This window comes from Liolophura sinensis, chromosome 1 (genome assembly GCF_032854445.1).
Source record: "Liolophura sinensis isolate JHLJ2023 chromosome 1, CUHK_Ljap_v2, whole genome shotgun sequence".
NCBI lineage: Eukaryota > Metazoa > Mollusca > Polyplacophora > Chitonida > Chitonidae > Liolophura > Liolophura sinensis.
The window spans coordinates 75813687-75841321 of record NC_088295.1 but is presented as its reverse complement, the minus strand read 5'-3'; the positions used below and the strand labels follow the sequence as shown (position 1 = coordinate 75841321).

The following is a 27635-nucleotide window of genomic DNA, read 5'->3' as shown; positions in this document are numbered from 1 at the left end:
TTGTTCAAGATTTCTCTTCAAATATTTTGTTGTTGATCGTCATATTGAAGAGTTTTTCTTTGATACAATGGCTACACTATATAAGTGTTTACTTCGTTTTTACAGAATACAGATATACAGAGGGTGTCTCCAGAGTAAAAGTGTGCACTGTCCATGCCTACGCAGTGTAACTAACATTTGATGTTTGTGGACAATATAAGTCTAAAATGTAGCCAAAGGTAACAAAGAATACATGTACCGGTATGTTTACTTAATTTAATACTTAATTTTCCGTGATACAAGTATTAATAAAAGCATATCCTGTCAAAATTTGAAAGACAATTACATGGTAAAAATATATTTATTGGAAATATATGAAGAAGAGACCGTTTTGCTATGATCATCTGATTTAACAAACTCATGTTCAATCATTTTATGCATGCTTATCTAAGCCGAACTTTTAATTCACACAACAGACAACTCACAGCTGTGCTGAAATGTTAACACCATCTATTGTCTTCGAAAAATCGTTTTTATTTTTTTCACTTTTGACCGCTCTTTTTGAGGTGACAGCCATGGTAAACAGCACATCAAAACAGTACAGATGTTCGGATCATTTGCTTTGAGCTAGAGTGTGTGAAACGTTCTAGTTTTTCTTTCCCGAAATCCGCTTCATTCTCTGGTAATGACAGGCCGTTTGACGTCATAATGGGCTTCGGCAATAAACAGAATCATTTAATATTGAAACGGGATTTCTAAAAAAGTGCAATTCACAGGTTTTCTTAATTGCTGTTTTTTAAATTTATTTATTTTTGTATCTTTTTTGTACTCTTTTGTTGAGTTTTTCGTTTACTTCCCGGGTCATATGTAGCATTTACCAATATTATGGACAGCGACGTTAACAGGAGACTCTTTAAAGCTGTTATTCTATTATTGAAAGCCCGCTCTCGCAGGTTGCGGGGGGGGGGGCTAATTGATTTCAGCCGGAAGTTTCCAAGAACGTGACCAATGAAATCGCTTGTTCGGATGTGGCTTAATCTGGCTCGACTGTAGCTTTAGGGTTAGGCGAGTCGTCAGGTACTCGGTGTCATCCACCATTAAACATGAATGCTGTCATATGGTTAAGCACTTGAATACCAAATGTAAAGCATTTCATGAGAGACGCGGATAGCATGAAGCAATGGCACTGTGCTACAAAGCGATGACACGATGCTGCAGACCAATGACACAATGAGAGGGAGCGATGACAAGATGATCTACGCTTCGTACTATCGTGTCATCGTTTTATGACGTCATCGCTTCATACCATTGTAACTAAGTGAAACCTGTATTGGCTTTCCTCTACTCATGAAATTGACCATCATCGTATGTACTTATGAAATATTTTTTAATACGACGTTAAAACTAATCAAACAAACAAACAATTTTAGTGAAACTGCCTTGAATCTAAAAGTAAGCGTCATGTCCGATATTCGTATGCAACTGGTAAACCACAAATGGACGTAATGATTCTTGTGAGGTTAAACACTAATATGTTGTTACGACTCATCCCGAATTGCTCTGATGAAGATGATAATGCTTGTTATCGCGGGAATACTCACATACACCATTAGTGTTTAATAACCGTTGTATTTGCAGAACTAACAGTGACTCAGCGAACAGTAAGGATAAATCTGATCAAACCGCATGGATCCTGTCAGTAATATAGACAGTTAACCTTATATTACACCGCAAGTGAGACATTATCCAAGGCAAAGTAATGAAGTATTGCATCATGTATTTACCAGTTTGGAGATTGCAACTGCGTACTCCCACGCGGGGCATTTACATGATTAACACTCCAAATACCTAAGGTACATTTGTGATACGCTCGATGAACGCATGAGTGGATGGGATGATGGACTGCCTAGGTCCCTCGTGCGATTTGGTCTCGTTATATCAGCCTGTAGAGTCTTTGTGGCACGAGATCCCTACTAGTGATGACCCCAGGATCAGAGATTGCCACCAAATGAGACTCGTGGCCAAAGGCAGTTGTTTTAATTTGATCTTTTGCCAAGAACAACGCGCTATTCGCAGGCCCTTGGCAACCACTTCGGCCCCCAAAATCGATGGCTACCCAGAGAATCTACACATGGCCGAGTTTTAATTCCCCGTACTTCATACTATAGCAGCTTACTGCGCTTGCACACTGTCTACTGTGCAGTCTATACTGTTTTACATACAACACACAACTCCCAAAAAGCTGTGATAATATGCATATTCAGCTGTAAGCAATTTGTTTACGGCCTGTATTCGCCTGTCGGCTTTTGGGAGGGTATTTTCAGTTGCTTTGTAACAAATATCTACTGACATGAAACAATGATGTGCGGCCTACTATCAGAGACAGGATTACACGACAAGAACCACACTGACCTCCGGTGTTTTGTCTATGCTTTAATAGACCTTATTGTTCTGGAAATGGGTCTTTCGAATATCAACTTGGAACGCCTCTTAATGATTTGCGAACGATTTACGAATGTTGGAAGTAACTCTTAGATTTGCTGAGCTTTAGGAGCATTACGGTACGAAGCACTAGTATTCAAAGACAATTCACTTGGGTCAACATTAATATTAATGTTTATTTATATGCGCTGTACTAATCCTGAGCTCCAAACTACAAGCTTTCAGATCTCTCGTTTTTAAGTTGATAACTTGAGATATGAATTACTCCACCGACCAGCTCTGATCAGAGAACCCAAGTAACGCTTACCTCTGCGAGTATTAAAATAATGCTCCAACATGAAGAGCAGGATTTGGCGGACTGACCATAGTGTTGTTTTTCGGCGCCTTGGATGCGCTGAATTGCGATAATTTTTTCGACGTGGCTGCTGTGAGCGCTGTTGAAGCTATCAAAGACACACTGCAAACGTGACACTGGACAATGGACTACAATTTATGATTAATAGCCTCTCACTTCATTATCGGATTGGCGGGCCGATTTCTGTTTGACGGACATCAGCATTAGTATTCCGAGTCTGTTGCCCTAGATATAGCCAATTAGTTCTAATGCCTCTCCTGAGATAGTATGATCAGCATGAGGGTTTCTCGTATAGCGTTACTGGGAGGAGACGAAGCTAGTTAGTTCCACGGTAGTGCTGTAATGCAATCACTTTGTCCCTACCACCCTGCCTTCTCTTTACTCTTTCACTGTGCAACACGAGAGCATAACCGTGACTTTCTCCGTTATTGAAATATAAATAATTTATTTCATACTTGATGTGTCATAAGTCATATATTTGATATGGCTTGCACTTCACCTTATATATGAAATTATTTAATACTGGCCCTCTTTTGTGAGCCGAGCGTGTTATATTACACACACTGTATAACGGAAATGAATTAAATGCGACGGAATTTAAATGCAAGTGATGAAGCACATGTATACTGTAACAAAATGTTACGCCTGAAGAGTTTCTGTTAGAATTTCTTCTACTTCAGATTAGCAATGATCGATGGAATGTCCATAAATACCAGCTATGTTGTTAATATACGTCGTTTATACGCCATATTTCATGCTGATTTCCTCTCCGGTCGTACGTGGGAAGTAGTTACAGCAACCTACCGATAGTTTCTCCCCGGGATCTGCCCGGTTTCCTCCCACCATAATGCTGGCCGCCGTTGTATAAGTGAAATATTCTTGAGTACGGCGTAAATAAATAAATAAATACGCCATATTGCCTGCTGAGTGTTGAAATAACACGATCAGCACTAGCTCTTTAATGATTTGCGATGTTTCATACAGATACATCAGGTGGTGATGAAGAAGCTTTCTGCTCAGGAGAAACGACCACCTGTTGTAACAGTGGATAATTCGTCAGTATCCACTCATAACTTCGACATAAATCCAACTAGGGCTAATATTACCAGCAAACTTTCACATTTCTGGTATCCATGACCCGCAAACTCTCAGTTTACCACATTCTTGGGAACGTCTGAAAAACATTTGGCATGATCCAGTAAACGGTGAAAGTGGAACGGTCTTCTTTGATGTCGACGTTGAAGTTACGTGACTTGCCTGTCGGAGCTCAGTTTACTCGTTTCTCCTCATGACCATTGCAATCAAGTTTATTGTGTTTCGGGCACTTCGCTCAGCTCAAGAGAACTGACGGGCGAAGACATTAAGGGTTTAGCTTGAGATAATGAGTCTCTATAAATAGCGGCATGTTGGCTTGTTACAAACACCGAAGGTCTTCCAAGAGCTCCGTACTCAGTGGTAGGTAATCTAGAAAGGCTGGTAAATCAACACACCGGTTTTTGTGCGACAATTTAACTACCCACCCAATGGCAGTGATGCATGTGTAATTATTTGTACTGTACTTTGTTGTAATTCTTTGCGATGTCTAGCATTAAGAAAATGACCGACATCCGACGAAGCAACGCGTTTCAAAAATCAACAGTTGGCATTTATGTAACATCTGTATATTATGTATGTATTTGCCTGTATCATAATCAGAAATTAACCGGACAGGCTGTAGATAAGAAGTAGCCCTTAATGATTTTGAAACAGAGCCACTTGAAGAAGGACAGAATGATTGAAGTTTAAAACTTTGCATATTTAATCTTGAAGAAGTTAGAGGACATAAGGTTCTTCTTTAAATCCACAGAACAAGTGGCATTGTGGAGTACCGGTGATGTAATTATGTTCCACTTGTTAATTGACTATAGGTAGTCTCAACACAGACCTAGACATGTGCTAAGATGTATACATACATGTACACGCGCGAGCATTCCATCCCGTTTTAAACGCTATTTATCATTGCCACTGACTGCAAGCCTTAACGCCTCTCTTTAAACTCTTGTTTTCTGTTTGGGCAGCGCCCAATTACCGACGTAACACAACCTGTAAGCACACGCCACGGTTTCAAGACTCTCATTATGGCCATTCAGTAATGTCATCTATTGGCAAAACCTATTCATTTTCCAGAGAGAAAATGTAATTGTTGATATTCAAAGCGTCAACGTTGCTTCAGCTAGCATCAAATAACTCTAATGGGTACTTTTCAGATTTAACCCGACCATCTCAAGTCGAGCTTTGATGCACTTGATGACTCATCTAATGCCAGTGTTTATGATGGGAATATTACGGGATAATTTCCTGTTATCCCAGTCTTACGTGACGCCGTTATAGTTGTCTCGCGCATGGTTGCTGGAGATAACGCTGTTTTGTCAAGATGCCAATACAGCCACGACTGCACTTGAATTCCTCGAGCTTGGAATACGTTGTAAGCCTACATGTACTAATATTGTAAGCGCCAGTATGTCGCATGTATATGGTCAGTGAATTTTCCCATTTCCCAGTTGAGCCATACCAACTGTAACTTACCTATAACCTCCAAACACAAATGTTCATCTTCATGTAAATTTAATGATGTCAGATTAGTTTACAGAAGGTCGGTGGGCGAAACGATTGTGTTAATCCATCAGCTTATGGAAACCGATGCGATAACGGTTTTGTTTACCTTCCAAATGCCAGGTTAATATCTGAATGGTTTTCCTATTAATTTTAACTAAACTGGAGGATTTAATTTGTAACGGGCAGTCGTTAAACTCAGTGGAGATAAGCACTCATCGGCTAGTTTTCAGCTTACGTTATAAAACGGACCATAAAATAAGTAGCTGGAAAACTGCCAATCTTCGGCGGCTTAAATTGGTGGAGTGAGCATACAAAATGCATACAAAAACAGAGGATATTAGGAAAGATAAAAAGAACACGGCAAATGTTATAGAATGATCTGCCATGTATTGATCTCAGATAGAAGAGATACTTTATCGGATGGATTTATAGTTCCATAGAACTCTTTTTCTTCACGCATTAACATATATCCTTTGTATTTAGGATGAAAACGTGATTCTTGCATATAAAACATATAGTTATGATAAATAGATTTTATTCCAATTTTGACCCTTTGAAATATGCTATCAATATGTAATGGCAAGACTATTACTTCTGTGTGAGCTCTAAGCTCGTCACTTTTGATTTTACTCTTCCCTGGTTTTGATGACACCGGTACTTTTTGTATTCTCATCAGGTAAATTAGTGATAGAGGTAGCCCGAGTTATACCTAATTACCCTTTGCTGATTCACTTTACTTACGCAAATCATTTCATAAATTATTTTCACCGTGATCAGGCCTAACCTTCATTTCTTTATTTTGTCATTCATAATCCCTGTATCATATGAGACGGAACTGTAACAGAGTTTTATATTAGAAACGCTACTCATTTTGAAGTGACTGACTCACCTATTCTACATTGTTGCCCGATAAAGGTTACACGAGCGCATTGATTTTCCTTACTATTTTTGTAGTAAATTTGTCAACTTCAACCTCAAAACTATATATGCCCTAACTTTCGAGTGGTACAGTGCCATACCATCAAATGCAGCTTGCGCTTTTCTCTTTACCCAATCAGTTACCCAGCCAGCGTTCCTTCACTCGTCAGTTCGGAGGCAAATCTTGGACCCATTTGCCTGAATTGCGCATGTGTAACCTACAGGCAGCCAGTCAGTATTCCATCCACTCATTTATTCGCCCTTCCAATGAGTCAACAAGACAGTAAGACAGCCATCCAGCCAATCAGTCATCCATCCACCCACTCACCCATCCACTCATCCGTTCGCCCTTTAGCAAAACAGTTAATTCGATGGTAGAGTCAGTCAGTTGAGCTTACATACCAATAACTATTTTACACTGTGAATACTGCATTGCCTCTTTATTTTAATTGTATAAACGCTTTTTTCTATTTATTTCCAGAATCGTTTACGTTTTATTTTGACGGCTCCGACTATCTAACCTACGCTGTTCCCAATTCAAGTCCGGACCCAGTTTCTTTCAACTTGAGTTTCCGAGTTTGGCCGGAAATTAATGAAGGTGTTTTGTTCTATTCGTACCGAGCTCCCGGCGATGCAGTTACTCTGGAAATCCACGACGATTCCATCTATAAAAGAACAAACTATGGTATGTTTTCTGGGGAAGTGGATGGGAGAGATGTCCTAGCTCTGTTTGTAAAATATTATTTATTTGTGTATTTGATTGGCGTTTAACAGTTGTTGATGTATACGGCATGAGCGCTTTCACATACAGTAACATATATGTATATCTATCGTATCACCTACGCTGTAATAGTCAACCACAAGGCATAGCTCTCACCAAAATGCTGGCCGTCGTCGTATAGGTGAAATATTCTTAAGTACGGCGTAAAACACCTGTCAAATAAATGCATAAATAAACAAATAAATAAAAGAGATCCAAGCTCTCATCGCTAATTTGTGACGACGAAAAAAATTACAGTAGTTTGGCAACATTTTGATGCTTTGATTTGGATCATATTAACTATCACCGATAATGGTGAGTTCTGAAAAAGGGCGACTTCAAGCGTCTTTCAGATATTTAATTACAGCTACAATTACAACTTCAGTTGACAACTGAATACAGAAGGTGCAGCTCGGTTAGGTTTGCTGCGAAGAAAATGACAGAAAGACTGTGTTTTTTCTTGGGAAGGCCATTTTAGTGAAATAATGGTTAATTTATTGCCACCCAGACAAATTGTACTAATACCGAAGTCATAGGCCGACTTAAACGTTAGGCCTACCAATGTCTTACCATGTCACACTGAAACAAACATCTGTCAAATGGAGACATACACCTCAATAAATTTGCATGAATTCAGATGCATTATTTTCAATAAGTGACCTACATTGTAACAGGTTCACCGACCTCAGGGACAGTACGTACGTTGTCTTCTGGGAGTGGGGTAGGATTACACGAGGACGAGGAATGGAGGGACATATCGATGAGTATTAACGACAATGGGTCGATGTACGATGTGAACAAACTGAAAACTTTCTCTCCCAATCCAACGGCCATGCCTTTAGGAGACGTGGTAGGTACTTTGTGGATGGAAGTCCGTGGCTCTTACATATACCGGACTCCCCTTTTAATCGTGTAAACTGTAACATTCAGCAGGTAACTGATCAACCATATCTCTCATGTAAATTTTAATAGGAAACAGTATTGAAAATTGCCGGAAAGATTATCATGTACATTGAAGTGATTAAGTGCATCTGTACTGAAAACCTGATGAAATCAATTACTTTTATCTTTTATACTTATCTCGTCTAATCACTCAACTTTATACACTTGTATCAATATCTTTGTTAAGGTTTACATCGGTGGATATGCGGACAAAACAATAGGAATCGAGTCAAAGACGTATTTCAAAGGATGCATCGAGGATTTTGTCTTTAACGGTGTCAATGTGTTTGAGGAAATCAGAAACTCTGATCAGAAATCTGATGTATCGTCGAAGTTTCCTTCGGAATGTCCGGTAAATGGACACACTTTTTGTCCAGGAAATGATTTATTTATTTATTTGGTTGGTGTGTATGATAAACGCCATGCTTGAGAATGTTTCACTTATATGAGTAAACCACCGACCTTAGCTTCCCCAAATACCCTACAAATATCCTGACTTATAGCCTCTGCCTAAATAGCGAAAGCGCGACTGGATTCGAACTCACGACCCCGAGGGCCGGGCAGTCTCAGCCAGCCACCTCTTTCTCAGCTGTGGAATTGAGTATTGCGTTATAGTTTACATAATGTATATTAATCATTCATGTGTTCTAAAAGACATCTGCGTCTCTCATCTGAAGAAATCATACCGAATAATAACAATGGGTAAGGAAATGCGTTCAAACACAATCCTCAAAAGGCATGGTCCATCATAACATTAATTTAAGTGGAAAACTACAGCTGTCAACAATAAATGTTATGAAATTGAAATAAAAGCTTCTCGGTTTGACTTGACAAACGTTCATTCCGGTATTATAATTCGACCTATCAAAAATCTGACAAGCTTTCAAGGCGGGTATAATGCCTTTTCTCTCTCTATCATATGAAATAGTTTATTTTTTTGTACACCTTGAAAAATCGAGGTTTGAAGCGTGTGAAATTGACTGGAAGATTATCTTGCATCTGATCGCAATTGGAGCCCTTGTTTTTCCAGTGACATTAAAATTCATGACATCATATATTTCTGCTTTCAGCTTATCGTCTCGTATTTGTCATTTTATGGGATGGATTCTTACCTAAAGATTCGCTCTGAAGATGTTCCTGAGGCCAAGTTGAGGTCAATCTCATTTGAATTCAGGACCTTTGACTTCAACGCCTCGTTGGTGTTGATGGATTTGGGAGCCACAAATGTATCGGTAAATACCGTTTGTTTCAATTCATTGACCAGATCAATAAAAACTATATATATATATATATATATATATATATATATATATATATATATATATATATATCAAAAGATATATAATGCGTCACACGCGGAAGAATTAAAGCTTGCGTGTCATGTTCTATCTAATAACAATTACAACGCAAGTCGCAGAAATGAAGGTTTACATATTTTTCTTCATTTGAATGGTGTCTTACGCCGCACTCAAAAATAATTCACTTATACGACGGCGGCTAGCAATATGATGGGAGGAAATTGGGCAGAGCCGGGAGGAAGCCCACAATCATCAACTAGGAAACCAGTATGAGCTGAAGTTGAACAAAAAATGACAATATAAGAAAGAAAAACCTGAGATCAGTTATATTGCTGATTAAAGCCCATTATTTGTAGTCTGTATAGCAATTTACATGTATTTTAGACTCGTTTACAAATGCAATTACTGTTCTATTATATGCATGTACCTGAAAAATGGAAAAAGAATTGAAGGTCATGTCTCAAAGTGTTTCTTCTGAAAAGAAAATTTGTATATCATGTAAACCTTTAGAAAAAAGCATGCAGGCCTACATAGGAACTTAGCAGCAGAATCCAGTGAAAATGATACCGGTACTTCACGAACAAACATTGATACATCTCATAAATAAGATAGAGTTTAAGGCATATGTTAAAGAATTATTTTGGTTTCAGGTTGAATTTAAAGAAAACAGCACCATTGTCTTCCGAACATTTAGCTTTGGATTTGGTTTCGACAATACCTATCCCTTAGGTAAGCTTTGTACAAGTCTATAGATAATGCTCTTCGCTTATACAGATAACGCTTATTCGGCTTACTGTGAGCTCTGTGCCGAATCTAGATAAATACCCACAAATAGGAACTCGAGTTCGAATCCGAATCAGTGTAAGAGTCGAAATGTTTTCTGTCTTATATTACTTTTTGTCTTGGCGTTGGGCACTAGTCGGCATGATGTCAGTGTATTTTGACTGTGATATAGGCTTCATGCCTGGGTCACAGTCTCTGGTACCTTTAGCATGGCGATTCAGTGAGGCAGCACAAATAGTAATTTTGCTTTGAGGCTAGTCAGCTAGAAGGGGATGTCGTCGTGATGTCCTCAAAATGCAAGAAAGTGGATATTCTGTGCCTGAGCACTTGGTGGTCTTTCATTATCTGAGAGGCAACAGGATAATTTGGGACATTTTTGTGGTGTATATGCCTGTGTGGAGCAAGCATGTATTTATATATAGAAAACCCACGTACATTCGCTGTATTGCTTATCTTTCAATGATTTATTTTCTAAACGAATCAAAGGCTTCCTTAGCATATAGATTGTTGTGACGTACCAGAATTGTCTTGTTTGATAATACCCGATTGTGTTTTGGCACAGGTTTTGATCTGGGTGATGGGGAGTACCATAAACTGGAGGTCCGGATCAGTAATGACGGACTCAGCGTTATAGTTGATGACTTCCAGAAGTCAGACGCCGACATGAAGGCCCCCAGGGGTTCCGATATTCAGGCCTACGTTCTGGGTAAGTGATAAAGGGCTTAATATTGGATTTCATAGAAAAAAGATTCGATGGGGTGGGGAGGGGACGGGGAAGGGAAGGGGAGGGGGAAGCACTTGATCAGGCGGTATTCAACCGGTGTTATCTTTCTGTTAAAGAAGTAAAATGCATTCTTTTAGAACTGCCATGTTTATTATCTTACGTTTGGTCTACCATTTCCGAGTGTCTGATTACATTTCTCACTGAGAGTAACAAAATACACCTGTTCTCCCCACAGATTTTAGCAAAAGAAAGCTAAACTAAGTAAAAGCAATAATTTTCTCGCTTTTTTCGAGAATTTATTGTTGTTGTTCAGTGTCGTTCTCAAAATATTTTCACTTTTCTGATGGCGGTCATGTTTACATGTGTAAAGAAACGCGTGGAGTAAACTGCCGCTCTTTGCCAGAAAAATGAGTAACCTTCTGACTTTAGCCGCAGTCGAGTTGTGGGGAATCAAGTCATCGATGTATACTTATTTGTTTATTTGATTGGTGTTTTACGAAGCACTCAAGAATTTTTCAGATATACGACGGCGGTCAGCTTGATGATTTAAGGGAAACCGGGCAGAGCCCAAGGGGAAACCCTCGACCATCAGCAGGTCTGTATATATACTGACAGAATACATTCAATGCATGCTGGTTGAGTATATGAAGGACTCTAGTGCTACTGTCGTGTTCCATAATCTCTTTAGCTGGGTTCCCTGGACGTACTGGATACAAGGGATGTATGCGAGAGCTGCGGGTCAATCGTAACCGGGTCAAAGTCTCCGGTCTTCCTGAGGAGAATTTAGAGAACATTACAACAGGTCGCTGTGACCTGATTGACAGGTGAGCAGAAGGTCAATCGTTCAAACGATAAATCAGTAAGCCTACAATATACGTATAAAGGTCCGTGAATGAGCGCTTGTTTAGCTAGTTTCAGGACGAACCGGTAAAACACAACTGGTACAGAATAACAAAACTATCTTAAACGTGGAACTGCCTTAGATTTGAACTTTAGTGGTAGTTTTTCATTATTGTCATGATGATCTAAGATATTTCTTGGTATTAAGATAAAAATCCTTCAGGTGAGTAATAATTTTGTTAAGACTAAGTCTGATTTAAGTCTAAGACGTGATCCTTGGCCTGGCATGGTTTTTTTATGTCCAAATAATATTAATTAAAATATTATAATTAAAATTATATGGAGATTTTCTCCGACGTTGGTGTTTGCCTAAGTTAACCATGGGATGTTATGACCTATCAGGTGTTACATGCCTCGCAAACGGTGTGCACACGGTGGAAAGTGTATCCGATACAGGGAGGATTTCTCTTGTGACTGCCAGGGGACAGGCTATAAAGGACCTTCCTGTGTCACACGTAAGTTTGCTTCACCCTCCAACCAAGGTACATGTATTTTTCATCCTACGATAAAGGTTTCTTCGTGGAAAATAAATATGGGAATTTTCAACCCATGGAATATTTACTTATTTATGTTTGGTGTCTTTACGCCGTAGTCACGAATACTTCACTCAACCCTTGGAATGAAAAATCCCTCAGGCTAAATAAAGGAGAGGTCCGATGATGGATGTACAGCTTTGTTCAAGTTGACGGGTATACAGCGTTGCTAGCCTCCTATGAATTACACCATCGTACTGCCTTAAAGCATTCGAAAATATCAAGTAAACTGGAAGCACCATTGCTGGACTGATGTTCATTTTAATCTGTCAACTAACCAGCGTAAAAGTTCTCTTGAAAGATCATGGCATTATTGACGTGTAGCTTGACAGTGCGAATGGACACATGTTACACACAGGCTATGACAACTGCGCCGTCTAAATTGATAAATCCATCAATCAGCAAATACTCATACATATTCCTCCGGTATACGTCATAAAACAAATTGTCTGGCGACTTGTCTTTTCCAGCTATGTATCCGTCTTCGTGCAGTGACGTGGACATCCCAGATCACGCTGGTCGAATCACAGCTCATATTGACGTAGATGGAGCCGGACCATTGCGACCTGCTAAGGTTCTTTGTACTAAAGGTAATGGAGCTGAGAGGACCAAGGAATGTTTTTACATTAAGGGAAAAGTGCAAGAATGTAGAGTTCTAAAGACAGTGAAAAGATAATGTAGTCAAGGTTTTAAGTTCACCGATACTTTCGTTTTAACGAGTATCATAACCATGCACAAAAGAGTGAGTGAGTGCGAGTGAGTGCTTGGGGTTTAACGTCGTACTCAACAATTTTTCAGTCATATGACGACGAAGGAATCATTAGGGTGCATGCACGTGTAATGTGCCTCCTTGTTGCAGGACGGATTTCCACCGCTCTTTTATTTAGTGCTGCATCACTGAGACAACTTACCGAAGGCAAGTAAGCCGCCCCGCCCGAGCCATTATACTGATACGGGTCAACCAGTCGTTGCACTATCCCCTTCATGCTGAACGCCAAGCGAGGAAGTTACAACTTCCTCTTTTAAAGTCTTAGGTGTGACTCGACCAAGGATTGATCCTGGATCTACCGGTCCCGAAGCGGACGCTCTACCAACTGTGCTATCCGGGCCGGTCACAAAAGAGTAGTTCGCTAGTCGCAGTGTGGACGTGAAATGGGCCGTCATGCCAGCAAGGTGTTTTCTTATTTGTAACATCGCCTTTTGTTGTAACAATGAATTGCTACCTACTAGATCCTACATGCCTTACTCAAACTTGAGAAAAAGTTCTAGGAATCTAATATAAAATTTCTCGACGTTTTCCATTAACAATGTAAATTCATTACCGGTATAACTCATTTACACTTGTCAGAAGATGTTTTTTGGAAGTTCCGATAAATATATTGCGCTTTGTACAAGTACAAGTCTGCCTATTTGTTCTCGTTATCTATACTTTTAGATATATTAATCTGGTCATAGTTTTTCCAAGTAACATTAGAACGTTCATCACATAGTTCACATGGGTTTATGGTGTATTCGTGGCCAGCACCATGCCAGATCGGTTCGTTAATGTAATGCAAGTTCAGCGAGCCTTGTTTTAATTTAATGCATTAAATCAAGACAAACATAGGATAACTTATCTCTTCAGACAAGGGCACCGGCGTCATTAAGACTCTCCTTACCAGCAACGCTGCTATGGCGGCGATCCCCGTGGATGGATTCCAGAAACCTGGGTCATACCAATACAATATAACCTACGGTCCAGAAACGGACCTGGACGTTGCTGTGGGTGTTATAGACCGCGCCAAGACCTGTAGACAGTACGTCAAATACACCTGTAATCAGGCCCGGCTGATGGCCTCACCCGGTAAGTTATATTTATCATCATCTTAATGATAAGGGTCCGGTTGAAAAAATTGTTACTAATTTCATACTGTTTATGTCTACAAATAAAAGAATTTGAGTTTGTTTACTTGTTACATTTGCTTTTGTGATTTATTCAGAGGCGAACTATTGGAATTTCCTTCAGTGATAAAAGTGTTATTTCGCACAGTTTATAGATATCGCTCCTGTTTTTACATTTTTGATAGTTTAACCAAGACGCCATGACGTGGAAAAAGAAACATTTGTTTTATGACGTTCCAATCGCAGCGATATGACCTAATAATACATGTACAGTGCAATTTTACATTCCTACGTCACCCCAACAATGAGACACGACTTCATACATACTTATCTTTGAAATATCTAGGTCATCTGCAGTGGAATAAGCTTGCCGTTGCTTGGTCTAAAATGCAAACCCTCTCTGGAGGGAGGGAAAGAGAACAGCAGCAAAAAGATACATGGGATACGCCGCTTTTGCCTCATATTCTTCATTATTAGGGGTAGAATGGACTTTAACGCAAAACACAAAGGTTCAGCGGTATCGGGTTACACAGCAAACACCAAGACGAAGGTGTTAAACCCTTAAACATTTTAAACCCATGCGATAACTGTCACGCAAATTATCATGATTTTGATTTCATTAATTATATTCATTAATCTGATTTCTGAATATTCATGCATATTCATTTTTTTAAAAAATTCAAATAGCGCTTTAGAGGGCTCGTGACACATCCAGTAGTTAGATGGGAATAAACAATAACAGTTGTCCCTATGCTCATGTGTTGTTATCTTTGGTTGTCACACACAGTGCAAAAAAAAATCGTTGTGTCGCTTAATTTCAAGTGGAAGACTTTGAAAAAATACACATAAGAACTAAAATTGAAGAGAATCATGGAGTGGCTTCAAAGCTGCAACATTGTAACACAGGCATATACACAGGCGTCAATAGCATGTGTTTTTTTCCGTGTAACCTGTTCTGCGTTTGAGTTCTATTACGCAATCGGAACCTCTATCTGGTTTACCTATAACATTTTACGTTGTCATCCAAGCCCGTATTGCCTTGTGGCCTGAACCGTGGGTTGTTTTCTATCATCAGAGGGCTCCTCTGTGCCATTCGGCTGGTGGGTGGGCAGGGAGGGGACCCCTCACTATTACTGGGGTGAGGCGGACCCGGGATCAAGGACCTGTTCCTGTGGTGCTGTTGATGGAGGTTGCCTGGGTGGATTGCCATGTAATTGTGACGCACAGGAAGCTTATGAAGTCTCTGATGACGGTTACTTAACCAACAAAACCCACCTCCCTGTCACGCAAGTCCGGTTTGGAGACACCGGAACCTCACAGGACACCAAATTTGCCTCGTACCTTGTCGGGGACGTGGAATGTAGTGGTGATGGTAAGTTACTGTTCTAACTTCTTCTCGTGACGCTGTTGTACCTGTGTCGCTGTTCTACCTTTATCAATGAGGTAGCGAAGGAAACCTGTGATGGCCAATTTAGTATTGAGTTAGAATCACTCGATTTATTATTGATAGCTATCGTTTTGGATACATTATTTTGGGATGAAATATATTAATTTGTATTGTCAACAATCAAAGGACAAGACAGCACCTGACTAAAACATATTTCATTCGAAAGCAGGATACTCAAGCTTTCTAAAAAGTATCATACTTTATTATTTTAAGAAGATTTCACATGCAGAACAAAATGACAGTACTGCTCAAATGGCTGGTGTGAATCGAGGCACCCATCTTTAGAATTTACTCCAATCAAACACGCTGCTATCAGATTGCGCGGCCTAATCTATGACGTAGTCTTTACCTGTTCACTCCATGGAGTGACATACTACAACACAGAACTACTGCATAAAACATCATTTTGAGATCGTTTACAACGATTTATTTACGTGTAGCGGAAGGTCAATTTCACGAACAGACACGTTGTTCAAATTATACAAATACATTTTTTGTCATTCATGTTAGCAATTAGTCAGCATGCAGTTGCTAAATAACAAATATCAGTCAGTGAAAAAATCACTAGGGATGCCGATCAGGTTTATGGGAATGAGAAGACGGCATCTCATGGGACAATGCTTCAAATTAATTAAATCTCATGACACCATGTTTTTCTCTGAATTCCTTAGAACTGAAGAATTGAAATTTTGCCTTTTGTCTTTCTTGCATACAAGGGATGTTTTTTTCTGTTTTTTTTATAAAACACAGTGAAACGCCATGTTTAAGCCGGGGTGCTTTCTCTGACGTCCGCGATAACTGGGTCATCACTGCTCTCATCTTAGAACCCACCACAACAAAACTGAAGCATAAAATCCAGCGACAGTCGAATGCCTAAATTTATTTCCATTTGTGTCAGAATTGAGCATGAATCCAGTTGTACAACGATTCTGTTGTAATTTTGTAAATATTTAACAGGGGTCAGAATTACGTGTAATCGCACAACCTCTGCAGAGGGTACGACCTGATCTAGGAATACCCCGGCCGTGCATCTGCGGGGAACTCGTAAACTGCATAAACGATATAGTAGTCCTCCTGTATGAACAGTTCAACCACTGGAAGAAATATATTTCCAGTACGTCCAATTTCCAAGAATGCTATTTATCACTTGGCCCTTCATCGACGAAGTCCGCAACTGTAATCTGCCCTAGGCTATTGCTTACCCTATTGTAGTACGGGTGATACCTTCGACATCAGAGAGCTAGAGTAAACGAGACGTCACCTTGCTGTCGATAATGGAGATGCGCTGAAGCTGTGACAAGACTAAGTTTAACTAAATTTTTACTGGGTTGAAAAAAAATCTAATGTCGGTTTAAGATACTTTTAATGGTAGTCTTTCAGTGGACAAAAAACATTAGTCAGGTGCTGTTTTCACTTTAAGGTTTTGATGATATTTTCGTTTTTGTTATAGTGAAGCCCTAATGCTATCTGAAAGTTCAGAACCCCCCCCCCCCCCTTCCTGATATAGGCGTTATTCATTTCGCTGAGTTCACTGGGAAGGAGCTATCTCTTATGTCTGTATGTTTTCAGCTGTGCTAGAAAAGACGGTTACTATCCAGAAGCTTGGTGCATTCATCAATGTATCCAGGTATTTAAGTAGTGCACCTCTGGACATCAGCTTTGAGTTCAAGACGACCATTCAGAAAGCTCAGCTGATGTATGCTGTCGGCAGTGGTGATTATCTATCCATCGTAATGGAAGGTAGGGCTGATTTGAGTTATCCGGTAACTACAATAACCAGAGATGAACATGATCTTAACAGATTCCCACTGAAAAGGAACACAGTAGTTACAACACCATGTATAAGTGGGGTATGAAGTAATACATACAGTAAGGGTTACATAAAAAGTATCGAAGGACAAAGACTTGTGTCTTAGTATAAAAAAGGAAGTCGGGCTCACACAGCGTGATTGTCTTATCGATCCACCAACTTCGATTATTTGAACGAAAACAGGGCAAACGGTAAATCATACATCATAATACGGGATAAACTGTTGATGTAACGTTACTGATCTACATCCTTGTTTTACCTAAATTTGTGTACATTTTAACTTTACATCGACATTTGTGCGACGTAAACGTCGTTTAGCGAACGGTATTATTTCAGATGTATGACCAAGGAGCCTCCCACCAATGCGGTCGCTGTGTGTTAAAGTCCAGCCGATGCTGGTTTCCTCTCCGACCTTACTTGGGAAGGTCTGCCAGCAACCTGCTTATGGTCATGGGTTTCTTCGGGGTTTCTTCGATTTTATCCCACCGTAATGCTAGTCGCAGTCGTATAAGAGAACGGCGTAAATCAACAATCAAATAAATCAAATAAATCAAATATTTCAGATGAGTTCCGCATTTCCGTGAAGATGAAGTTTACCGGTGGAGTGATTAACCATACTGAAAAAGTCCAACGCCGACTTAACGACGATGAATGGCACAGGGTATACCTGGAGATGACTCACATGCACGTGCTGTTGTCTGTGGACGGCCGCTCCACTACTCTGTGGCAGTCCAAGAAGTGGAGATTTCATATGTACCTCTCTACTGGACGTCCATTCATGATTGGTAAAGACTCGGGGACGTTCATCCATTTGATAACCTCTACCTGAGAAAATATAACTGTCTTCGAGGAAAATTGCCTGGCTATAAACATTTCAATATATCTGGCGTCAATGGGATAAGTGAAATAGTCTTGAAAAATCTACGTGTATACTGTTAAATTTTCAACCAGTGGAAAGATGAAAATCATAAGTAAACCCCTTGGAATCCTTTAGGTTTCATTAATTACTATTACCAAGAAGGAATGGATTTTTTCTTTTTTCTTTCTAAGGCGAATCATTTGTGTGATTAAATCACATTTTAGAATCAAATTTGTCATTTTTACCTTTCTCTCAAGGCGGAAATAGTAACGGCACATTCGGGTTTGTGGGATGTTTCCGCGGCCTTGTTGTAAAGGGCAAGCATATCGACCTGGTAAACATCGTGGAACAGGACAAACCCTTCGGTGTAGTTACAGGTAGGTGTTGTCAAAGGTTTACATTCAAGTGAAGTTTATATCAAACATTAAAGATTCAGGGATATGATAAGTGTTACCAGTGATGCTGTTGTTGTACATTTCTTTAAATATTGTCGTAACTACAAAACGTTGTCATTTTTGTTTAAATTTGAAAAGAAAATTTGGGATAAATATACTACAGTGTCAGCGCCATTGTTCAGTGTGTAGCTAATGATGGCATCATCATGTTTATTTTAGCCTAACAAATTGACGTTATTCGCCATGTTTGTTTGCTTGGTTTTTTTTCAGGAAGTTCAACTTGGACTTTCGATTATTTCGATTATATCACGACAGTGTCGCCTTGTAAAAAAGAGATCGATCACAATGTCGTATTTATTGTGCTGCCTCATTAAAATACTTCGATTATATCAACAATATTTCGATTATATCACGGCAGTGTCGCCTTGTAGAAAAGAGATCGATCACAATATCGTATTTATTGTGCTGCCTCACTAAAATACTACGGCAAACACACCAAACAGGGCACAAAACCAAGCTATACCTTGCTCTTCACTGTTAGTGTCAAATCAGTGAGATTCCGAAATTGCCAACTTTAAAGGTGGGTCTGACCAGGTTCGGGGTTGAAGTCGTGACTGATTATGTCGTTTTCAGGTTGCGTGGGTCAATGTGGTCACATGTCCCTTTGCCAGAACGCCGGGACCTGCAAAGAGTACTACGCTACATATATGTGTGACTGCGCCGAATCAGCTTTCAACGGATGCTACTGCGGCAACGGTAAGCAGATACACGCTATCACGTCAGTGTGTTAGTGCGGCAAAGGTAAGCAGATACACGGTAACACGTCAATGTCTTAGTGCGGCAACGGTAAGCAGATACACGGTAACACGTCATTGTGTTAGTGCGGCAACGGTAAGCAGATACACGGTAACTCGTCAATGTGTTAGTGCGGCAACGGTAATCAGATACACGGTAACACGTCAGTGTGTTAGTGCGGCAACGGTAAGCAGATACACGGTAACACGTCAGTGTGTTAGTGCGGCAACGGTAAGTAGATACACGGTAACTCGTAAATGTGTTAGTGCGGCAACGGTAAGCAGATACACGGTACCACGTCAATAAGTTAGTGCGGCAACGGTAAGCAGATACACGGTAACACGTCAATGTATTAGTGCGGCAACGGTAGGCAGATACACGGTAACTCGTCAATGTGTTAGTGCGGCAACGGTAAGCAGATACACGGTAACACGCCAGTGTGTTAGTGCGGCAAACGGTAAGCAGATACACGGTAACACGTCAGTGTGTTAGTGCGGCAACGGTAAGCAGATACACGGTAACTCTTAAATGTGTTAGTGCGGCAACGGTAAGCAGATACACGGTACCACGTCAATGAGTTAGTGCGGCAACGGTAAGCAGATACACGGTAACACGTCAATGTATTAGTGCGGCAACGGTAGGCAGATACACGGTAACACGTCAGTGTGTTAGTGCGGCAACAGTAAACAAATACACCGTAACACAGTATGTTAGTTAGGCAAAAACTAGCAGATACATCAGTATGTTAGTGCGGCAACGGTGAGCAGATACACATAACTCGCCATTGTATTAGGGCGGCAACGGTAAGCAGATATACCATAAGATATCAGCATGTTAGCGCGGCAACGGTAAGCAAACACCTGAACACATCAGTGTGTTAGTGCGGCAACGGTGAGTAGAAACACAGTAACACAGCGGTAAGCTATTATTGTGCAAGTGCGGTATGGATATACTGTTGTACCATGATACATCACTGTATATGTGTGGTGTCGGCATGTAGATACACCGTAACACATTTATTGTATAAGCGTGGAATGAATGAATGCTTGTGGTTTAACGTGAAAATAGTTAGATAATGCACAGTAAGTCTTCACTGTGTTTGTGCGGTTATGTTTAACAGATGCACCATTGCACACAACGGGAACACGTCATTGTATATGTGTGTTAATGGTGCTAACTTCGAAGGTCCGGCTTGTAATAATGAAAAAACTTGTAATAATGAAAATTTGATCATTTTTGTCTGTCGTGTAGTTAATATTTGAAATTTTATACAACTGTTATGTGTCTCCTGCATTCCGGTGTTGTAAACTTTTGACTTGCTGTTACACTTTTGCATGTTCTTCCTGCACCATTAGCCATTGGCGTCCGTTTCAACGTTGGCTCTTGGATGAAGTTAGAAGTGCAAAGAATTCGTCAATCGCCCTTCGAGTTCCTTCAGTTGCACTTCAAGTCCACCAAGCGTCAGGGAGTGTTGGCCTACATGTCCAACCCGCAGGGAAAGGCTATACTTACCATCGAGCTCAATTTAAGAGGTGAGTATAGTGTATCTCACATAGATCAGAATTTGAAAGATAAGCTTTCACTCCAAAGCAAGGGCTTAGCGAAACGTGGAGTGACACCAGTATTGGGTCACCCAGTTTTCTAGTCGACCTTCATGCAGTGAAGTTATCAGTTTATTTCTGAGTAGTGCAGTTTAATGTTGTCAGCAGCTGTTGTCAGTCCAGGCATCTGTTGGGTCATTGGTTCAGGTTTCCTGAAGATTACAACGTCTCTTCAGTTTTTAAGGAGCTTTCTCTCAAGAGCACTAGTGGTTCAAACCCTGAGCCAGTGAGGGTTCATATTTGGTTAGTCTTGATTACTTTCTCGGGTACTTAGATAAGTGGAGTTCCCCACGTTTCTTACAGGCTCTTGATTCTGTGGTGTCTGTAAAGAATTCCGTCTGACTCATCAGAACACCACTGAGCATTCATTAATGAATATAACGATTGGACAGGTCATTTTATGAGCAAAATGTGCAACCATCAAACAGGTTTAGCCAGTAAATCGTTAAACACAGTTCAGTGAATCAGTCTATCAATCAATCAATCAATCAAACCAGTCTGTGAGTGAATGCTGTTTTGTGTGGCAGGTGGTGTTGACATATCCTACGACTCCGGCAATAGTCAGTGGGGGCTGTTCACCTCTGTGGATGGGTTAGCCGACGGTACTCCACACCGGGTGACGGTACGTGTGACCGGAAGCGCCAGAGGTAGACGCAGCACGTGGGATGTGAGTTCACATTTGTTCGTCAATACATGTGGAAATATTACTATACTGTTATAGTTTAATCAGCATGGGCCTACTACTAGCTAGTCAACTTCACCCGTTTTCATAATTTGTTTTAAAGATTTCACTAAATCCACCGACAATCATTTGAATGAATGAATGATAATCATTTGAAGGCAGATGAATGACAAGTTTGAAATTGAGTTACCTGCAGCCTCTTGGGGATTTTTCCTGAATTCCTTGGATATTCTGCCTAAATTCCTTCATAGTTGGCCTTGCTGTTATTCACCCTGAACGTCCTTATTGATTGACGGCTGGTATACGAATGTTTGTTGGGGCGCATAGATCTAAGATTTGGTATTTGATATGAGTGTATTTAATTCTGTAGTCCACAGGTATTGCCCAGGTATTGAGTGAGTGACTGCTTGGTGTTTAACGTCATAACTTTTTTCACTCATATGACGACGAAGGAGTCCTTAGAGTGCGTGTAATGTGCCTCCTTGTTGCAGGACGGATATCCACCGCCCTTTTATCCAAGAAACCGGCCCCGATAGCACAGTTGGTAGAGCGTCCGCTTCGGGAACGGCAGATCCAGGGTAAATCCTGGGTCGAGTCACACCTAAAACTTTAAAAGAGGAAGTAACTTCCTCGCTTGGCGTTCTTCATGAAGGGGATAGTGCAACAACTGGTTGACACGTATCAGTATAATACCTCGGGCGGGGCGGCTTACTTACCTTCGGTAAGTCGTCTCAGTGAAGCAGCACTAGATAAAAGAGCGGTTGAAATCCGTCCTGCAAGAAGGAGGCACATTACATGCACTCTAAGGATTCCTTCGTCGTCATACGTCTGAAAAATTGTTAAGTACGACCTTAAACTCACTCACTCACTTTTATGCGAGACGATTACTGAAGTCATATTCAGTTCATCCAAGCATTTGTATAGTTCCAGAAGACAGCCTATTTATAACGTGCTTGACGTTGTTGACCTTACAGGTAGAGTTTGATGACGATGTACAGACAGCTGAGTCAGCAGAATCTGAGTACATTCCAGATAAGCTTTATTTAGCTAGCAAAAGTGAGTATACATCTGTGAACTCTCCCTAAACCAGAATTATGTCTATTTTTATTCCCTGAAATGTAAATCCTGATCTGTTATCACCAAGGTACTTGTAGCTTTCCCAATTGTAACTGATTATAACTGATTATATTTGTGAAATTTGTTTTTGATTTATGACCCGTTAAATTGTATATAACTTATACGACTGTCATGACCATAGAAACTCTTGTAGGAAGGTTAAAACAGTTGGGAACTGGAATCGGTCTAGCTGTCTCATTGTCTACCTGTTAGTTGTCTCCAGCGTAAGCACTTTACATCACTCGACCAGCGAGGATATTTCTTTCAGTGATTGCAATTATTCCCTCAGATATATGATAGAAAAATGAAAATGAGGCATTTCTACCTGGAACTTTATTTCAGGTGCGTCGTCAGCTTTTGCCGGGTTTGACGGGTGTATATTTGGTCTGCGTTACAACGGCCTTCCTTTGTTAAAGTATGCGAAGACATATCCTCCATCATTGGTATCGTACAGCAAAAACGGTAAATTACAATCCTGAATAACACAGCAAAGTTATGGTAGTGTTTTTGGCAGGTAAATTAGTCACTGATTGATACTGACCATTTAATATATTAGTCGCTTATCAGATACTGTCACCCTCTGTACTCCTGTGTAAGTTCCTCCTTTTCGACAAACTCCACATGATAAGAATATAGGTCTTACAGAGCAGCATGCAATAAAAGCAGTTGAATTTACTGAAAGTACTTGTTGTCAGCTGAGCTATTAAATGGTTGAATGCCATGCAGATTGACGCCGACGTCTTCCCGAATAAGTTTTGATAATTTAAACTTATTAAAATTAAGATTAATCTAACAAATGCCATTGGTACTGGTATTATTAGATGATTTTATCCAGGCTTTATGCCTTCTATTGGCTACTTTCAGTTTTCGAAACGCTGTATGACAGAGGCTAATCATATCGAACAGTTATCTAGTTGCGACCTATTCTATAAGTTGATAAGACAAGAAAAGCTAATTTCTGAAACACTTGGAATAATGCTCAAATGTGTTTCCAACAGTTAGATCTGTATGAAGGGCGTGTATCAGATGCTTTGGAATAGAGAACCAAGCCTTGCAGACGTTGTTCCGTTATACTTTTATTCCTGCTATAAGATAACGTGTGCTATGTGTTCTTTATTGTGTAACCACAAGTGTGAAGAGGTATGATAGAATGGCGATATGCGGGTTTCTTTTGAGACAGAAACGTATATTTATTCTTACAACATGATTACCCTTTATGGTATGGGAAAAGTCAGTGTTCTGTTCTGATGTAGGAATAGTACTGACCTGATTTCCTGTATCTTAGTGAACTTGAACAATGAAGACTGTGGGGAGACAGAGAACACTCAGCCCATGCCCTCAAGTGACCCTGAAGCTCCTACAGCAGGTAACTGTATTTTTGTAGAAATGTGTTTAATTTAGAAAAACTGATCTGGCCAGAGAACAAGTACAAACTGCTACAACGTACAAAACCAGAGTAGAGGCGACAGTAAATGGTGACACGTCTAACTGGATAAATCCGGCCTCTTTTCAATATACCACAGTTAGGGGTTTATTGTAATTATTCAAATAAATGCTGAAATAATGGTAACAGAATGAAATATAGTTATGTGGCCATAAAATCAAGCGAAATTATTACATACTTCGATCTAGTTAAAATATTTAAGAAATACAGTTTCTGTACGTAACCAGAGAGAATACCAGGCAATATGAAGCAGTTTTAGTAACAATTTTCTCATCCCTTCATTTCGTTAAGCCACAATCATTCATTCATTCGATTTCAGATAACTCAAGAAGACCTGTGATGATCAACAGCTTCAAGTCGGAATCGTTAGACGAGAAACCGTCCGCAATAGTGGTGTCACATTTCATGAACCTTGTCTGTAGAAGTTTGGGATACCCAGAACCTAGGTAAGGGGGACATTCGTCATGAACGATGTCTGTAGAAGTTTGGATTATTCTGATCCTAGGTAGGGGGGACACTCGTCATGAACGATGTCTGTAGAAGTTTGGGTTACCCAGAAGCTAGACAAGGGGGATACACCTCATGAACGATGTCTATAGAAGTTTGGATTATTCTAATTCTAGGAAGGGGGGACACGTGTCATGAACGATGTCTGTAGAAATTTGTGTGACACAGAACCTAGGGGGGGGGGGTTGGGGGGGGGGGGGTTGGGGGGGGGGTGTGCACATGTCATGAACGATATCTGTAGAAGTTTGGATTATTCTGATCCTAGGTAAGGGGGACACATGTCATGAACTTTGTCTGTAGAAGTTTGGGTTACACAGAACCTAGGTGGGGGTGGTGGTATGTGGGTGGGTGGGTGGGGCGGGGTGGAGTGGTGGTGGTGTGGGCACATGTCATGAACGATATCTGTAGAAGTTTGGGATACTCAGAACGTAGACAAGGGAGGCACATGTAATGCAACTTGTAGAAGTTTGGATTATTCTGATCCTAGGTAGGGGGGACACACGTCATGAACGTTGCCTGTAGAAGTTTGGGTTACCCTGAAGCTAGACAAGGGGGACACACGTCATGAACGATGTCTGTTGAAGTTTGGGTTACCATGAAGCTAGACAAGGGGGACACACGTCATGAACGATGTCTGTTGAAGTTTGGGTTACCCTGAAGCTAGACAAGGGGGACACATGCCATGAACGATGTCTGTAGAAGTTTGGGTTATCCAGAACCTAGACAAGGGGGACACACGTCATGAACGATGTCTGTTGAAGTTTGGTTTACCCAGAAGCTAGACAAGGGGGATACACGTCATGAACGATGTCTGTAGAAGTTTGGGTTACCCAGAGCGTAGACAAGGGAGGCACATGTAATGCAACTTGTAGAAGTTTGGATTATTCTGATCCTAGGTAGGGGGGGACACACGTCCATGAACGTTGCCTGTAGAAGTTTGGGTTACCCTGAAGCTAGACAAGGGGGACACACGTCATGAACGATGTCTGTAGAAGTTTGGGTTACCCAGAAGCTAGACAAGGGGGACACACGTCATGAACGATGTCTGTTGAAATTTGGTTTACCCAGAAGCTAGACAAGGGGGACACACGTCATGAACGATGTCTGTTGAAGTTTGGGATACCCAGAACGTAGCCAAGGGAGGCACATGTAATGCAACTTGTAGAAGTTTGGATTATTCTGATCCTAGGTAGGGGGGACACACGTCATGAACGTTGCCTGTAGAAGTTTGGGTTACCCAGAACGTAGACAAGGGGGACACACGTCATGAACGATGTCTGTAGAAGTTTGGTTTACACAGAATCTAGGTAAGAGGGACACACGTCATGAACGATGTCTGTAGAAGTTTGGGATACCCAGAACCTAGACAAGGGGGGACACACGTCATGAACGATGTCTGTAGAAGTTTGGGTTACCCAGAACGTAGACAAGGGAGACACATGTAATGCAACTTGTAGAAGTTTGGATTATTCTGATCCTAGGTAGGGGGGGGGGGGGGGGCACACGTCATGAGCCTTGTCTATAGAAGTTTGGTTGACACAGAATCTAGGTAAGAGGGACACACGTCACGAACGATGTCTGTAGAAGTTTGGTTTACACAGAATCTAGGTAAGAGGGACACACGTCATGAACGATGTCTGTAGAAGTTTGGGATACCCAGAACCTAGGTAAGGGAGATGCACGTCATGACCCTTATCTGCCTGGAGTTTAGGTGTACAGAATATTGTTAGGATGGTGAAAGGATACGAACCTTGCCTTTTGGAACTTTAGCTACTCAGAACCTAGTTGAGGAATCATGCTTTATGAACCATATTTGTAGGAGTTTAGGTCACCCAGAGCCTAAGTAACGGGGTTATACGCCACGAAATTTGTTTGACAATCCAAAGCCAGGCAAGATGCCATGAACCTTGTCTACAGTTTAGGATACCCAGAACATAGGTGAGAAAATCGCTCGTGTGCTGGAGTTTTGACTATCCAGAACGTAGATAAGGGGTCACTCATCATGAACCTTATCTGTAGGAGTTTTTGCTGTCCAGAACCCAGATAAAGGGGTCACACGCCATGAGCCGTGTCTCTAGGAGTTTTGGCTACGCCGAACCTAGATAAAAGGCTTGGCATTCCATAAACCTTGCCTGTATCCTGTTACTCATGTCCGTAATCATAGTGTTTGTAAGCCGACTGTATTCCTGTAGGAAGGAAAGACACAGATACACGAACTTCGAACGGACAGACTGGTTTAGAAGAGTAATTAGGAATTAGTCATGCAGTAAAAATCAATAAGATTTGCAGAACAGACGATAAGCGATTCCGATATTTGATACATATGTGCCAGACATGATGGGTAGTTGACGTGCGGCACACCAGTACGTCAGCCGTTCATGTCACTATGACATGATCAATATATTGTCTGAATGTTATCCTCTCGTACATTTAAAAACGGGAGGACATATCGCGTCAGGTTTGACAGACATATTTTTAAAGCTCTCAAATACTTACTTGTCTTTTCCGGCGTACTCAGGACTGTTTCATTTCTGCAAGGGCGATCAAGATGGAATAGCAGGCCGTGACTGAATGATACAGACGCTTACCTTATCTGTAGGACAACAAGTGGTTGACGACTTGTTGACAGCAAGCGGTTGACGACATGTTGAGAGCAAGCGTTTGACGACTTTTCGACAGCAGTCAGTTGACGACGCTCTCTTGACAGTTTGCGCTGTCTAATTTTAGTGGAAAACCTCATGTTTTCCACCAATATGATGTGCATATCTGTACATCACACGTGAGAAAGATTGTCTGTAACCTGCCAGTGTATTGGTGGTTTATCCCCGGCGCACAGTTTCCCTCCGCTCATAAAACTAACCGCCGTCAT

At 40.8% G+C, this 27635-nt stretch overlaps 1 protein-coding gene across 1 annotated transcript in view; it reads left to right on the top strand.

Annotated features, from left to right (window-relative positions):
• Positions 1-27635, top strand: part of LOC135464042 (neurexin-4-like) — a 50979-nt gene that overhangs the window by 12675 nt on the left and 10669 nt on the right. Inside the window, exons 2-22 of the mRNA XM_064741519.1 lie at positions 6771-6974; positions 7724-7899; positions 8179-8343; positions 9062-9223; positions 9940-10018; positions 10635-10778; positions 11485-11620; positions 12039-12151; positions 12700-12819; positions 13854-14072; positions 15186-15482; positions 17127-17297; positions 17931-18152; positions 18484-18603; positions 19255-19377; positions 20772-20948; positions 21545-21684; positions 22674-22755; positions 23158-23277; positions 24101-24181; positions 24579-24705. Of these exons, the coding sequence (XP_064597589.1) occupies positions 6771-6974; positions 7724-7899; positions 8179-8343; positions 9062-9223; positions 9940-10018; positions 10635-10778; positions 11485-11620; positions 12039-12151; positions 12700-12819; positions 13854-14072; positions 15186-15482; positions 17127-17297; positions 17931-18152; positions 18484-18603; positions 19255-19377; positions 20772-20948; positions 21545-21684; positions 22674-22755; positions 23158-23277; positions 24101-24181; positions 24579-24705 (3178 nt within the window). The remainder of the gene's footprint in view (positions 1-6770; positions 6975-7723; positions 7900-8178; positions 8344-9061; positions 9224-9939; positions 10019-10634; positions 10779-11484; positions 11621-12038; positions 12152-12699; positions 12820-13853; positions 14073-15185; positions 15483-17126; positions 17298-17930; positions 18153-18483; positions 18604-19254; positions 19378-20771; positions 20949-21544; positions 21685-22673; positions 22756-23157; positions 23278-24100; positions 24182-24578; positions 24706-27635) is intronic.